The sequence below is a fragment of the Zosterops lateralis genome (genome assembly GCF_965231275.1).
Source record: "Zosterops lateralis genome assembly, chromosome: 3".
NCBI classification, from domain to species: Eukaryota; Metazoa; Chordata; class Aves; order Passeriformes; family Zosteropidae; genus Zosterops; species Zosterops lateralis.
Window position 1 is genome coordinate 15,937,506 of NC_139764.1, and position 15,099 is coordinate 15,952,604.

The 15,099-nt window shown below is 35.4% G+C and overlaps 1 protein-coding gene across 1 annotated transcript in view; it reads left to right on the plus strand.

Moving 5' to 3' along the window:
- The window catches only part of SYT14 (synaptotagmin 14), a 55,578-nt gene that overhangs the window by 31,702 nt on the left and 8,777 nt on the right, over positions 1-15,099 (plus strand). The window contains exon 4 of the mRNA XM_083856954.1: positions 1,718-2,167. Coding sequence (XP_083713080.1) covers positions 1,718-2,167 — 450 coding nt within the window. The remainder of the gene's footprint in view (positions 1-1,717; positions 2,168-15,099) is intronic.

Sequence of the window (15,099 nt, forward strand, 5' to 3'; positions counted from 1 at the left end):
CAGATTGCTGTAGTTATCTTAAGGGCACCTTAACTTTCAAACTGGCTCCCAGTAAGAAAGAATTATTTTTTAAACCATTTTAAACCAGTCAGAAAATTTCATCACATTGTAAGGACTGTTGTCAAACTTCTTTCACATGATTTTTCAGACAACCCAAATAAAAGATATGTTAATGCTTTTTCAAATGGAACACCCCATAATGTAAAACAAGTTTCATGAAAAAAAAAATTAAAAAGAGGTTTTTTTTCAATTGTTGATGTGGGATAGTGATTTAGGCCACTTAATATTCCTATTTTTCTGCTAGAAATTGTAATGATATATATGTGGGTTTTTTCCTGTGAAGAAATCATCTTTTCTGACATGTATTTCATTGAAATGCCTTTAACAACCAATTACTGCACTGACATCTATGGGTAAGTCTAATTAGTGATGCCAGGTGCAGAAGAAGCTCTTTTGGTACAAATTTGTCTTTTGTTGCTATCAGAAGTTTTGAAGTGCATGTTAGAGCTCAGTCCTGATATTTCTGTCTACGTGGCCCCGTTGGTAAGCTGATGTTGTGTACATGGGGTGTTGGTGGAAGGTCTAGAAGGCCCAGCTGCAGGGCCTTCCCATTTTGTGTCACTCCAGTCATTAATGTAAACATAGTCAGTAAGAATTGAGAATGCCGCCAACTTTTCTTACAGCCACTCAAAGCTTCAGGAGTGAAACCTTTAGAGGAATGCATTCCCACAGCTACGTGGCAGCCAGGTTCAAATAAGAACATTTCTTAGCCCAGAAGTCTTTGTTTTGGTATCTGTTTGTTCATGTGAACACGCTTATATTTGATAATATGAGGACACACTTGAAATACTCTTGTTTTACATACTTGGAATAATTTATTGTATGAGCAGCAGGTTAACCTGAAATATTTTCTGTTTCAGTATCCCTATCAAACTGGCTTTTGTAACTTTATAGAGGATCAGTATGTTATTCAAAATTTGAAGTGACAATAAACCATCTGAATTTTAAGTTTAAAATACAATTTTAGGGCTGATGTGGTTTACAGAGGGCTCAGAAGATGAGTTCAAAACAGATGCATCTTCTACAGTTCCAGTAAAATTACATGAATAAAGCCACAAGAGTGACATCCCTGGCCATAGCAGAGGGGTTGGAACTAAAAGATCCTTAAGGCCCCTTTCTACCCAAAATCTTCTGTGATTCTGTGTTTCTACGGTAATTTTTGGCATATTCATATAAGTCTTGTGGACTGCAACAAGAGCTCTGTGAGCAAGTAGGTTTGGAATTCCTGTATTCTTTGCTGGCATCTCACTGTGCTCTCAATCATTAGCTGTCTCTTCAAGTGATGTAATAGGTGAATTTTAAAATATGTGTGTAAAATATGTGAAATAAGGTGGTCTTATCTTGTAAAAAACTGTATATACTTTTTAGTATGTGGGGCACACAAGAAGAGATCATTACAGTTTAATTCAATCTGAGTTCAGCCTTTTTGGATCCTGGCTTTTGGTGGTATTGGCCAGGCAAAGCCTTGATTTCATCTTGACTGCCTGTCAGCCATCTCTTTGGGCTTTCAGTGCTTAATAGCCTTGTTTATGAAATGAACAAAAAGGTCATAGTGCCTTCATATTATCTAGAGTAAACCATATATTTCCATGCTAGATTTAATAATAGAATCCAATAAATAAATAAATAAGTAGGCTTTTTTTCTCTTCTTCTTCAGGATATGTCAGCTCGAGGATCATCTTCACAGCTTCCTAAACCTTTTGATCCTGAGCCAGTAGCTAAATATGGCACACTGGATGTGACTTTTGACTATGACTCACAGGAACAGAAGCTTTTGGTGACAGTGACAGCTGTCACAGACATTCCAACATACAGCAGGACAGGTGGAAGCTCGTGGCAAGTACACCTAGTTCTTCTCCCTATAAAGAAGCAGAGAGCAAAAACCAGCATCCAGCGGGGTCCGTGCCCTGTCTTCACAGAGACATTCAAATTTAATCACGTCGAGTCTGAGATGATTGGGAATTATGCAGTTCGCTTCCGACTGTACAGCGTACGGCGCATGAAAAAGGAGAGGATTGTGGGAGAAAAGATTTTTTACTTGACAAAATTGAATCTTCAAGGGAAGATGTCAGTGCCAGTGATACTGGAACCTTCTTACAGTCTGCCTGTGAGTATTAAATGAGGTAGAATAAGAATGCAGTGAGATACAGTGTCCTGAATTCTGAATAAGAATAGTGTGTGTATTTATAGAGTCATCACATCCACTCAGTTTTTTGAACAGTTATAGCACTGCATTAGCACAATGAAAATTTCCTTAGAGCTTCTGTAAGTATGTTCACTTTCCATCTGCAAAAGCTGTCCATATTTTTCCTTTTAATTACTTAAAAATTTCCAGTCCATAAATAGGAATATAGTGGTGAATGTATGTATCCATGCATATATGTATGTAATAGTATTATCTTTACCACCTGCAGCACTTCAATTTAAGGAGAAAACCACACCAGAGGGTAAGAAAAAGGAAGCTATAGTAGCAAATATCCTCCATCTGTTGCAATTAAGTCATGGTTGCAAAAAGGTATTTTCCTTGAAAGAAAGAAAGATAGGAAAGAGGAATTTTGTGAGTATAAAGCCATTTTTAATAACTTCACATTAGAGCCTTGGAAATAATTGATTTCTGGTTCAGTCTGAAATGAAAAGTAGTTGAAATTGAAAAGAATTTTTTCTGAAAAAAACCCAACTACCTATCTGATGAATGAAATTATTTGTCCCTCAAATAATATTTCTAATAAAGCAAAGCAACAGTAATTAAGAATAAACATAGGTATTGTTATCAATAAACACAGAAGATCAGTAAATGGGCAGTGATCACGATCTTCTTTTTTGTTTTGGTAAGAGTTTAAGTATGCTTTTGTCCAGAAAGAGGATGTTTGTCATGTGGTCTGGGCATCCTAGACTAGGAGTGCTTGAATATTCCTTGCTTAAGAATTGCATGTGTTCTATATTACAGATATATATTTTGGGGGAAAAAATGATGGTTATCAAGGACATCCATATTTGGTCATTGCATGTATTTTGTGGGTTTTTTTAAAAACAAGCAATAAAAGAAAAAGATGGGGAGAAGGGAAAGAAAGGAAAATTTTTAGGTGAAGCAAAGCAACTAATTTTTTCTTTGCTTTGAAAAAAAAGTTTGGATTGATAAAAAAGGCATTTCTGGTGAACAGGAGTATTACCAGACTCAAAATAAAAGGCTGTTGTATTTAATGACTGAATATATATATTTATTAGTAAAAACTGAGGTTAAATCATTGATCTGGTGGATGGTCAACTGACAGTAGAGGAGATTTCTCATGGTTCCTTAAGAAGCACAAAACAATCTATTCTAAGGATGAAATTTACCTCTCTAGAGCAAATTTTCTTAGTGAAAATTTTGCTAGTTTCACAGCTTGGAAAAAAGCACCCCATGACCCAGAACACTGAGTATTCTAAAGGTACTTGCTTAATTTGTGTGTTTTCAATAGATTTGTCTATAAAATTTACTAAAGTCAGTGAAAAAAGGCAGTGAGTGGGGCAGGTTTGTGACTGATTGGTGTATCCCATATGTGCACTGGTTATTCTTCGATATTGTTTTCTTGAGGTTTTGTGATAGGCAGAATAAAAACGAGTTCCATGAGGTATGAGAGATAATAAGGTTGTTCCTTATTTTCCGTTATGGTATGGCATGGTGTATCAGCATTTTTTGTTCCTCGGTTTTTGGGGTTGGAACAAGAATAAGGAATATTGGTAGAAAGCGAAGGGATCTTCCAGAGTTTGTTGTTGTAACAGGATTTTAAAAGCTCTACCTGTTGCTGGAAAGGATCCTTCAGAGTCGTGATAGCTTGAATGAGGATCCATGGTCTTGGAAGTACACAAATCAGTTTTGAAAGCTTTGGGAATTTATTAACTTCTGAGTTTATATGTATTTTTATCTTATAATTTATAGCCAATATAATATTTTTTCAGTGAGCAGATTTATTGCAGGATTTAACATCTATTTGTTTTGCAAGAGTGTTAAAATTAATTGTGTTTTTATTATGTATGACTGGAAGTGAGGGGCATCAGCTCTTGAGCTCAAGCCCTGGTTACTCAAAACAGCCAGGTCATCTTGATCACAAAATTGTGAATTTTCATCTGAAAACATCAGGTTGTTTTGTTTGCAACCTGAATTTCTTCATGGCCAAGTTATTACCATTTGCTCTTCTGCCAACATTGGCCTTGAGCTTAATTAGTTCCTACCCTTCTCAGGTGTTTGCCTCTGGGTGTATTTATACACATTGATTGTATTCCTTTTTAACTGTCCTTTTGCTAGAATAAACCAACAGTCTTTATGTACAACTAATCATAAATGTCAGCCAGGAGTTATTTAACAGGAAAAGGTAAGTGCTCTTTGAATTTGGAGATACCCAGTTGCTCAAGGATATTAGTAATTATAAGATCCATGATGAGACACATTGTACATTCAGAATTAAATTTGCCTTGTTCAGTTGCAGAGGGTTTTGTTGCTGAGAAGTCTTTATATGTGACAGCTTTTTAATGAAGATATTTCTTGGACACTTGACAGTTGTCCTATTTTTTCAACTGCTTCTCATTATATGGATTTTATATATTAAATATACCTTCTGTCACTGAAAGTTCCTAATCCATTGAAATATCTATGCTAATCTCTCCAGCAGAAATGTATTTTATTTCCTTCTGTCTGTGCCTGATATTATATTAATGTATTTTATTAGCTAATCATATGCCTTCTGATTGTGTAAGAACAGTTTGCATCCTGTGAAGTTCAGTATTTTTTCAGTGATACCTTAAACCTGTACACAAGGGAATCTGGCTAAAGGTAGACCAGCAAGTTCAGTGCCTTTCAAACATAGTGACATGTTGATGTGAGTGTTAAAAAGTGAACAAGTGCATGTTGTGGTGAGAACATTATAGTAGTATGTTCCTTAAATAGGTTTCAAAGCTATGTGTGGCTTCAAATGTACAAATATATTCACAAAATACCATTTTCACCCAAGATTTCACCCCGTTTCTCTCCTTCCCACATTGTGTATAATGTCTTACATTAGCAGCTATTATCCCCAGTCCTGTTGCCATTTGTCTTTAACAGCCCTGTGTTGCTGCAGTTCTCCCACATAACAGGGAATTCCTCCTCAGCCCCCTTATTTATCACACGTTTTCTCCCAAGTTTCAGCGCATATTTGAATGAGGAGGAAGCAGTGAAACCAATATAAGCTGTCCAGAATGCAGTTGTCACTCTTATCTGAGACTGTGTCCCTTTCAGATTTAATAGAAATTGTCCATTACATCCAATGTTTAATAGCAGGGGTGTACATTGTGGTTTTGTCAGAGTATAGTTTGTGTAGGAAGATATTTGTTGATGCTTTCAGAGAAATTTTCCCTTTAGTGCAGCGCAAGACAAATTTTTCTTCACCCATCTTGGAGTTTAGAAAAGCTGTTTATTCCTCCTCAGGAAATCCCTGTGGACCTGTTTTTAGCTACTCTTCATTCTCACCCAAATTTTCCTGACAGTGAAAAACAGCCTCCAGTATGATGTGATTATAAAAACATATAAGCAATTTATTGAGTGAAATCTGTTTGGAAAAGATCAAAGAAATATGCGTAATGCCCTTCACTATCCCATAGGTTGCCTTTTGGTGTATAATAACAACAATCAATCGTGTTTTTTTATTTTGTGATTGATTTGGGAAAGACTGTTTGGGTGACCAAAACATACCTCTTGCTGCTAAGCAAATTTAGTAATCATTCATGATGTATCATCAAATTACTAGGTGTTTTCTGGGAAGAATTCAATTTATTTTTCTTTCTGTAGCATTCTCCATTTCTAACATCTTGAACTCTCACTATGATCTCTATAACAAAGAACTGACGGTGTAGGTAATCATAGGTATTTAAAAGATTATTTTGTACATCTTTACTATAAAGATCCAGAGTATGTGGATGATTATTTTAATTAGGTTTTTTTAAGTGAAGGCATTTATGCATGCAGTGTATAAAGATGCTCACTCTTGCACTCACACATATGCATTCTTAGTGTACACTGGTTTATGCACTGTGCTTAAGGCCTTTATTTCATATTGCCCTTTAGGTATGGCATGTCTTCAGTATTTTTTGTAATGTTTATCACTTCATAAACTTTGCAGGAATAAAGATTTTTCAGAGCCTTTCAGACTGGCATTTCTTCTTGGGAATTCTTTCAGAGCTTTCAGAGTGGCATTTCTTTTTTGGGAATTCTTGTCCATTATAGAGTCAAGCTGTCAGGTTTCATGCAAACAAAGTAGAAGAGTCACTACTAGTGACTTTACTACTGTGTTCTTATGGCATGATCTATCCAGGATTGTATTTGGAAGGCTAAGTAATAAAATTCATATGTATAATCAGAGCTTTATTAAATACTAGTATGATAGTTTAAGCTGCTAATAAGAAAAATGTCTAAGACTTGTCTAGGGAAAAAGCAAAAAGACAAAATACTTCTCAGTATTTTAACTGGATTTCTACCTAAAACAAAGACTTCCTATGTGATGATACATAAATCTTGGTTAGTTTGTATAAATTGTGTCCATAAAAGTAAGGGGCAATTATGTTTAAACCCTGAGCACGTTTTATCTCAGGAATAACTTACTCAATTCATCTGAGTTAGTGGTAGTAATACAAGGAAAATCAGAATCGATCCTTTGATACAGTAAGAAAGATGACTCTTGCCAATTTCTTTGAAGGAAGTTATTAGATGTTTGGAAGATGGTGGTAATGTCTGTGAGGCTGCAGGAGAACTTGACAGTACTTGGCAAACAAAGCATTGTCCCTGTGTTTGGCTGCTCATGTAACATTTCATGGCAGTAGGGGCAACCAGCAGCCATTGTCTTCTTGGTGTTGTGGCTGGAGGTAAAAAAATTTACTTTCAATTCGCTTGCCAATACACAGATGGGAAGCAAGTTCCTACATGAGTAGCTAGATCTATTATCATAACCCTGAATGTAGGATACTCAGAGAATTTTTTGAAGTCAGCAGTATAAAGGATTTCACCTAGTAGTCAAAATCATCACTTGGTCACAGAGAGTTAAACAATTTAGCAATAGGCATGAGAGTAACTCAAACTAATCTTCTTGAGCAATACTCTTAGTCAAAAAAGCCAGTCCGTCCATGGCAAACGTATTGTCTAGGATTGTATGTCTCTTTGATCATCTTTAAAAAAATTAAATAGAGAAACCTTATCAATACATAAAGCTAAAAAAAAGTGAGGAAACTGTGAGATTCTGTCATTCTCTGGAGTAGAAGTATGGTCTCCCAACCTGGATTGTGATTTATAAAAGCAGTAAGGAAAATAATCATACTGTAAATTTCCCAGGAGTGACTTTTTAGAAGTTAAAAGTTACGACTATCAAGGTTGTCCCTTGTATGAAATTTCCATTTCTGAAGACTACGACTTGCTGCTTAAACCTTCCTCAAGTAATTCTTTCAGTGGTGGTACATTCTTTGACTTACCAATCCAAGCAAACTGGTTCCCCTAGAGATGCTGAATTTCCCAAATACTTTGTTTTCTTATAATTTTGACCTTTCTTGTTTGCATATATATGTATGTATATGTACCCCTATATATTCTCACATTTGTTACTAACTTGCAAGAAAAGTGGGAAAGGTAAAACCACAGAATTAGTTCAATTTGCAGTTTTGGGCACCCTTCAGCAAAAGCATGTGCACCATTTTCCTTCAATTTATTTCCACTGAGGGAAGTCCTAATCAGAGATTTTGCACAAATAGATGGAGTCACCTAGTCTGCAAATTCATAATGTATGTGGAACTTTTGAATTAGTTTTTGATTTATTTACTGGATGATTCTTTGTATTACTCTGGTGGGCTTTGCAGTATAACATCTTCTTCATTAGCATTCTTCATTTCAGACTTGAGGATCTTCAGGTAATCACTTCTTTTGTATATTCAAGCAGCCTGTATTTGGTATCAGATAAGCATTTCTGTTCATAGGGTGCCTTTAGCAAGGGATCCTTTTAGTCGTAGTGTGTCAGCCTCTTGTCAGGTTTGCCCTTTATATCATTTGACCTTGAGCTGAATCTTTCACAGTTCCTGTCGTTCTGTTGGGCTTAATCAGCTGTCAGCTGGCCCCAGGAGAATCCAGTTTATCTTTTTCCTTTTTTGTGTGTAGGAAAGCTCTAAGAACTGAAGGAGATCCCTTCTGACTGGAAACACCTGGTGGTCCTCTGATCGTGAGATTAAACGTGACCTGAGCAAATCAAAAGGGCACCACTAGCAGTTGTTAATCACAAAGAGTTTACCTGAAAAATACATTCCAAGTGTACAGTTAATGATACGAGTTTGTTCATTGTGAAAAATAATTGCATGTATGTTTCTGAAATGAAATACTAATCCATAGATTGACTACTCATAAATTGTGCTTACTGTTTGATTGCTGAATCGTTCTCTTTTGCCTGACTGAAAGGGTGTAATCAAGAGAAAAATGAAATTATTTGCCATTGATCTCCCCAATGAGCATAGACTCAATCCAGCTGGACAGAACATTGTCATTTAAGGAAGTCTGTGGTCTTGGAAGCTGTCCCACTGTAACATCTCCATGCTCTTACATGTTTGACAGGGAGTAAAGAGAGGGGGAGGTGTGAGTGGATCTGGGTGGGAGCTGTTAGCGTAGCTTCATCAGGAATGCAGGTAAAATGTCTGCATTTTGTGTCAGATGTTCTTACCTAAATTGCTAACACAAATATCTAACAGCTTTTAGTGCTTGAACGTTTCTTTATGTACCTGTCTTATCACAGAAAACAGAATTTGATAATAAAAGCCCTCTTGCCTCTTTTCCTCCCCTGGCCCATGGCTGTATAAAAAGCTCCTAGACTTCTGCAATGTAAAAACAGTACTTTTGCAAATGCTGTGAATTCCATTGTAGGTTCATTTCCAATTGTCTCCTGCAACTGCTGCTTGGGTTTGCTCGGAAAATTTCAAGCCCATTATGTCTGTGGAACAACCAGGTGACCTTTTGTCATCTGCCAAGGCTGTAATTTCAATACAGACTAGTAGAAGTGACAGAAAACTTAAATGTTTCCCTTTCAGTAGAAAATTAATGTTTTGTTCCGCAGAGCTGATAATTTAAAAAAAAAAATTAGGCATAAAGTACTAATAGCAAATTCTCACAAAACAGGAAAAACAACACCGAAATCTCTCTGTGAATTTGTTCAAAATCATTCAGAAAAGTTGAATGCTGATTTGCCATTATTAAGAATATGTAAATTTTATTTTGTTATTTTAATATTACTGCTAAATTATAGTATCTTAAATTTGAAACCAAGGATTTCTTTATCAATACAGTATTCTTATTAGAAATCTCACAAAGATTAAAATTTTTTTAAATTAACTATTTTAAATTATGTTGAAATGGAAATTTGTGTATTATCGTTATCATTAGTGTCTATGATAAATTAAAACTCTGTGTAGAATTTTTAAGGTTTAAATCCTTTGAATCTAGTGAATCAAAAAAATTTAATTTGATCTCAATTTTTCAGTGTTCCATCTGTGCAAAAACAATGTGTTTTTAGGATCCCGCATCCAGAATTTTTTCTCACTTGAGAGTAAAAAATAGGGTAGAGCAAAAGCTTTTGATGAGAAATGGGAATATTATCATTTCATATAATCTGATTTTCAACTACATTAATTTTATTTAATAATCAAAACAATCCATATTTGATGTGAGTACCGTTGATGTTGAGTGGATTTATTTGTTAAAATTAGAATTTTTGACTAGAAAGTCCTGGTAATATTTAAAGCATGCCATTTTACCCAAAATAAATGGGGTTTTTTTCCCCAAGATCAAGTTGCATAATGGAAAGATTATTAGACTATTTAGCTTCATGTTTGTGATTTAAGTTGACTTAGTAGTGCTGTAAAGTGTTAAGTACATGAATAAAAATGCACTTTATACTTAATTGGAACATGCTTCAAGGAAGCTATTAAGCAAAAAACCCCAAATAATTACCTGTCATAGATAATGATACTTTCCTAAACTTGAATCTTTGTGAGATGCTTAAAGCTATATATTTCAATGTTTGCTAGTTCAGGCTATAAATTTAAAGCAAAATACTGGTAACTGTGTCTTCTAATTTTGCAGTACAGGACAGCTGGCTTTAAACTTTGACATTCCTAATTATTTTGCATCCCTCCATTTTCAGGGCTGAGTTCATCAAGTGGTTTAAGTTCTCTTTCCCAGGAATGATCTCGATATTTTTTCAACAGCGTTTTAGCTTTGAAATGTGGTTTTATAAAGTATCTTGTGCTGAAGGCACTATTGAAGGATGTGGAGCCCCTAGGTTTGGTTTTCTCCTGTTGAGAGCTGGTCTGGAGCCCATGTGGGGCTTGGGTGCTCTCCTCACCTCAGCAAGCTCAGACGGGAACAGGAGCTTCAGGGTTCAACCCTGGGGTGGTTGGGTGCTTTCATCTAAAAACTGTTGGAGACCTGTATTGAGGGCCCTCCTTTGTCTGCTAGGATTCACATTTCCTTCTCTAACCTCTCAGTTGTATTGATCTAGAAGTAGAAAGAGTAATGTGCAAAAAAGTTCTTTAAGAGATTAGTGGTATAACATTAACATTTAAAATTGGAGAGAGACATTTTGACAAGTAACATGCTGTGAATCAGATTTTTGTTGCTGAAGGACTGTCAAGCAAGGTTTCATCTTTTCTGTGTATATTTTGAAAAGCCAAAAGAATCAGATGCTCTTGTTTTGTAAGGCTACAGAGACATGATTTTAACCTGTGCATTGAGGAAAATGAACTTTTAACTGCCTTCAGAGCATGGCCACATTATTCCCTGTCATTAGCTCCAGTTGGCTTAAGAGCAGAATTTATAAGCAGAACTTCAGGATATAGAAAAATAACAGTAGGAGATGAATATGTAAGTTAACAAATACTGTGTTTCCATGGAATTGTGGGGAAGGAAGACAAATAAGCACATTTTACATATATTACCATGGATGCAAATAGATGATTTTTTATGTTGTAAGAGGGGAGAGAAAAACACTACCGAAGATACTTCTCAGGTTGAAGTCTGACATCACACATTCTATGTGTTCATGTCCATTGGTATGAGGGGGAAAAAAGATTCTTTTTTTGATTGCCAACTTCTGTACAAAGGGAACATATGAAATACAAAGCCTGCTTAATGGGAATGTTTTTATTATATCTTTATTAAGAATAATGTCTCTTCCCTAGATAATATATGCAAAGAAGTCATCAAGGACAAAAGTTTGGAGAATTAGTAATTAAGTTTTTGTAGAGTATGACACATACTACTTTTACAATCCAGTGGAAAGCAGCAATTCTTGTAAGTGTTGATCAAATAAAGTCAGACTAACTTTATAATAAAGTACTATCCTGTGGTGTATATGGGAAAGGTTTAGTACCTTTGCACACAGCTTTATGTTAGATAATTCAAAAGCTGAACATTTTTTATTTACTGCAGTAAGACAGGTATAAGAACCAAATATTTGGAATAGACTCCACTTTTTTTTTTTTTTTTTTTGTTTGTTTGTTTGTTTGTTTGTTTGTTTGCAGTGCTTATTCTTAATAATGTATTGATGGCTTAATTGACAAAAAAGGTTCAGGATTTAGTATTAATATCCTAGACAATCTCGAGAGACAGTTTCTTGCACTGTGGGCAGATCAGTAACATTTTGATAGTTCATCCAAGTTCTTAAAAATCCACATAGAAGGTTTTGTGACAGTTCTCACTGGTCTTCTGGCTTCTCTTCTGGTGCTTCACTGACCTTGAAAAGCCTTTGCTCTTACAGTACCTTAGTCCTTTTCTTTGCTTGTTAAATTACATGTAGTGTTTATAGAGGATGAGAGGGAAGGGTTATGAAAATAAACTTACATAGACATTATTTCAAACAAATAGTAGCTTTTCATCTGAATCTTAAGTTTCCCCCAGGGAAGCAACAGTATCAAAGTGGGCTAGGGATAGCTTTACAGACAGATTGAATGCAGACCTGCATGGAGATAAAAAGCATCTGGTTGCACTGTAATGTTGTCATTGGAGCTCCATCTATATTCATGTTGTACCAATGAGCAATTTCAGTGTTAATATTTTACAATTTGGCACTTGAGTTTGAAGGTTATGTTTTGAGCAGGTAAAAGTGTAACTTCCTGTCTGGCTTTTTTTCTTGATGAGTTTGTTAGTACTCTTCTAGAATTCTGACTTGTGTAAACAGAAAAAAACCCTCTTAACAGAAACTTTAATAAAGCTGTTATTTCCAGTTCTAGTGCAGCATATGACTTAGCACAAAGTCAGGTTACTTACCCACAGATGTCATTATCATGGAATATCTTCCTTAAAACAATGAATGGATTTCCACAATGTGAACAATAAACTCTGCTGGAGAAAATACTTTTGAGAAGACATCTAATAATATTTAGTATCTCTGCTTTTAACTTTGCTCTGCAATGGGAAGTCTTTCTTTAGTTGTTGATCTGAGCCCAGATGATCTCAGCTGTCTCTTACGATCTCTGATTCTGTTTTTTTCTCTTCCTCATAAATTTTTTTGTTTTCTTGTAACAGAAAACTGACAAAATGCAACCTTGCTCTCCCCCTTTCCTCAGGTCTTTTACATACTTGTCCCTAAATCCTCTGTTTTCTTCCTTGTTATAGCCACAGAAAGTGTACTTCAGTTTATGTTGTTTAATCTTTTGTTACCCAGTAACATCATTCCGTCTTCTAATCTCCTTAATTTCCATTCTTAACATTTAACTTTTTCTTCTATTAGGATTTTCCAGTTCATAACTAAAAAGCAGAGTATTTTTTAAATCCATTTGTGCCAGCATGAAACAAAATGAAGTTGAGGTTCTTTTAAAGTGAAAGAGAAAACAAAGTACTATTTAGATTTTTCCTTCAGTGATTTTGATTGCTTTATTTTAATGTATTGTCTATTGAAATCCCCACAGTTTTGTAGGAAGGAGATCCATAAAATTATTATAAAATAAATATTAAACAACATTCATTTGTTTTTCTCAAACCTGCAAAAATATTTTGGTTTAGAAAATACTGTAGCAGAATATTTAATTTAGATGCTTCATCTAGCTTACATCTACCAGTTCTTTCTGTGCAGCACTTCTAAGGTACAGTCATTTAGTTGCATTTCCATCCACTTAGGGTTCTGAAGCATCACCTTGGTCTTCTCAACCCACCATTCAGCTGGCCTTGAACCCACAACCCACCTTTTGCCTGGCCTTGAGAAAGGCAGTCTTGTCCTTCTCCTATCCACTTGGGATTCTGCTGTAAAGGAATGGTATTTCTAGCCCATGCTTATGTAACTTTGTAGTACCCCACATTGAATTTTTCAGTTGTTTTTCCTCCTTCTCCATTATACCACACAGAAGCTACTTGTCTTCTCTTTCCTGGTACTTCAAGAGTTATTTACACTCAGTAGTCACTCATTTACTATTCTTTATTTCTAACAGGGTAAACCTTACTCTGATAACCATTGTAGTGAGTTTGACTCTGTCACAAACTGGTTTCTCGATTCCTCTTAGGACATCAGTAAACTGTACAAATAATTACCAATTAGGAAAAGGTGCTATCATCACCTTCTCTCAACATGTCAAAGCCCCTTGAGGAGTTGGGGACAATGTTACTCTGCCTGCTTTGTGTTACATTGTATTTTGTAGGCTTGCAGAATGATTTCAATCAAATTTGAGACCTAAGCTTTGAACAGCGTTAGGTGGACTGTGCTAAAGATTCCTGGCTCAAGAAAATAATAAGGTGAATAAGCACCGTGGGTATAATGTGTTACAATTTTAAAAGACTACAAAGCTTAAGTAAAAGCTGCAGTTGTGACAGGCTGATGTTTTCAAGTGTGCTATGTATACTGTGCCTGCTGAATCAAGTAATCTGTCTTTTAAACTTTCCATTTTGTTCCTTCTGTTGAAGTTAGGAATCAAAAGTTTCCTGTTCTGTGAATGACAGGAATCAGAGAATGAATGTATACTTGTAATTAATTTTCAGCAATTAACAATTTGCAAGCAGTTTGAAATTTATTCTTGGCATTGAATAAAGAGCTTTTGGAGAAATAACCGAAGATTTGAAATTCTGAATTTGCAGCTTGGGAGAGGGAAGTCAGAGAAATTTGTTGAGGTCCTTCTTCGGCAGTAAGAATACATTTGCTAACAACAGTGAATGTTTATTAATGAGGAACTGGATTGCTACTTGAAACTTCTGCTAGACTTTTGGGAAATGTTCTGTTAAAAGAATTAGTTAAAATGTCAATAAGAGCGTTATTTTTGTAGGTATCATGTCTTCTATAATCTGAGAATCTATAATACATGTGGGCTTTATATGTCAGGTGAAGTTACTTGCTTATAAAGTTAACATTCATCTTGATGAGGATTTGTGCTATTTAGGTTTTAGGTCTGATCTTATACCCATGTCAGCTGTTGTTGGAAATGATAGAGACATTTGGAATCTGGAAGAATCAGCTTCACAATATCATCATGACTCCTTGAAAGAGTGATGCCAGGTTCCCAAATGAGTCAAGCCATATTTGAAAAATCTGTGGACCTAATTTACATTTTTTCTGAGAGAATCATAAAGGGATGTGCTGATAATTCAAAAGTCTGTCCTCAGCTACCAAGTACATTGCTATTCCATTGGCTACTTGCCATCCATTTTTTTTATTTGTTTCTGTGCTACCACTCTTATGTGCCAGTGCAAATGAAAATAGGAACAACCATGGTGTGATTAGCATGGCAGTGTGAAAAAGTGTATTTTTTCCTTTTTTTAAAGGCCAATTATGAGGAGTTAAAATGATAAAAAATAGTATTAGAAACTCCCATTAAAGACATGGTGTAGTGAGAATGTATGAAAGAACTAAATTTTTTGGAAGCTTTCAGGGTGGAAATTAAAGCATTGCTTCCTGAGCTTTGGATGGCATTCTTCTTTTCCCTCCCAAGACAAAGGGACTATTGCAGTTCTTTATCCCTGGATCAATTAAATTCCTTGTAAGCTAATTTATACTAGACAGAGAGCATTTTTCTAGTTGCATG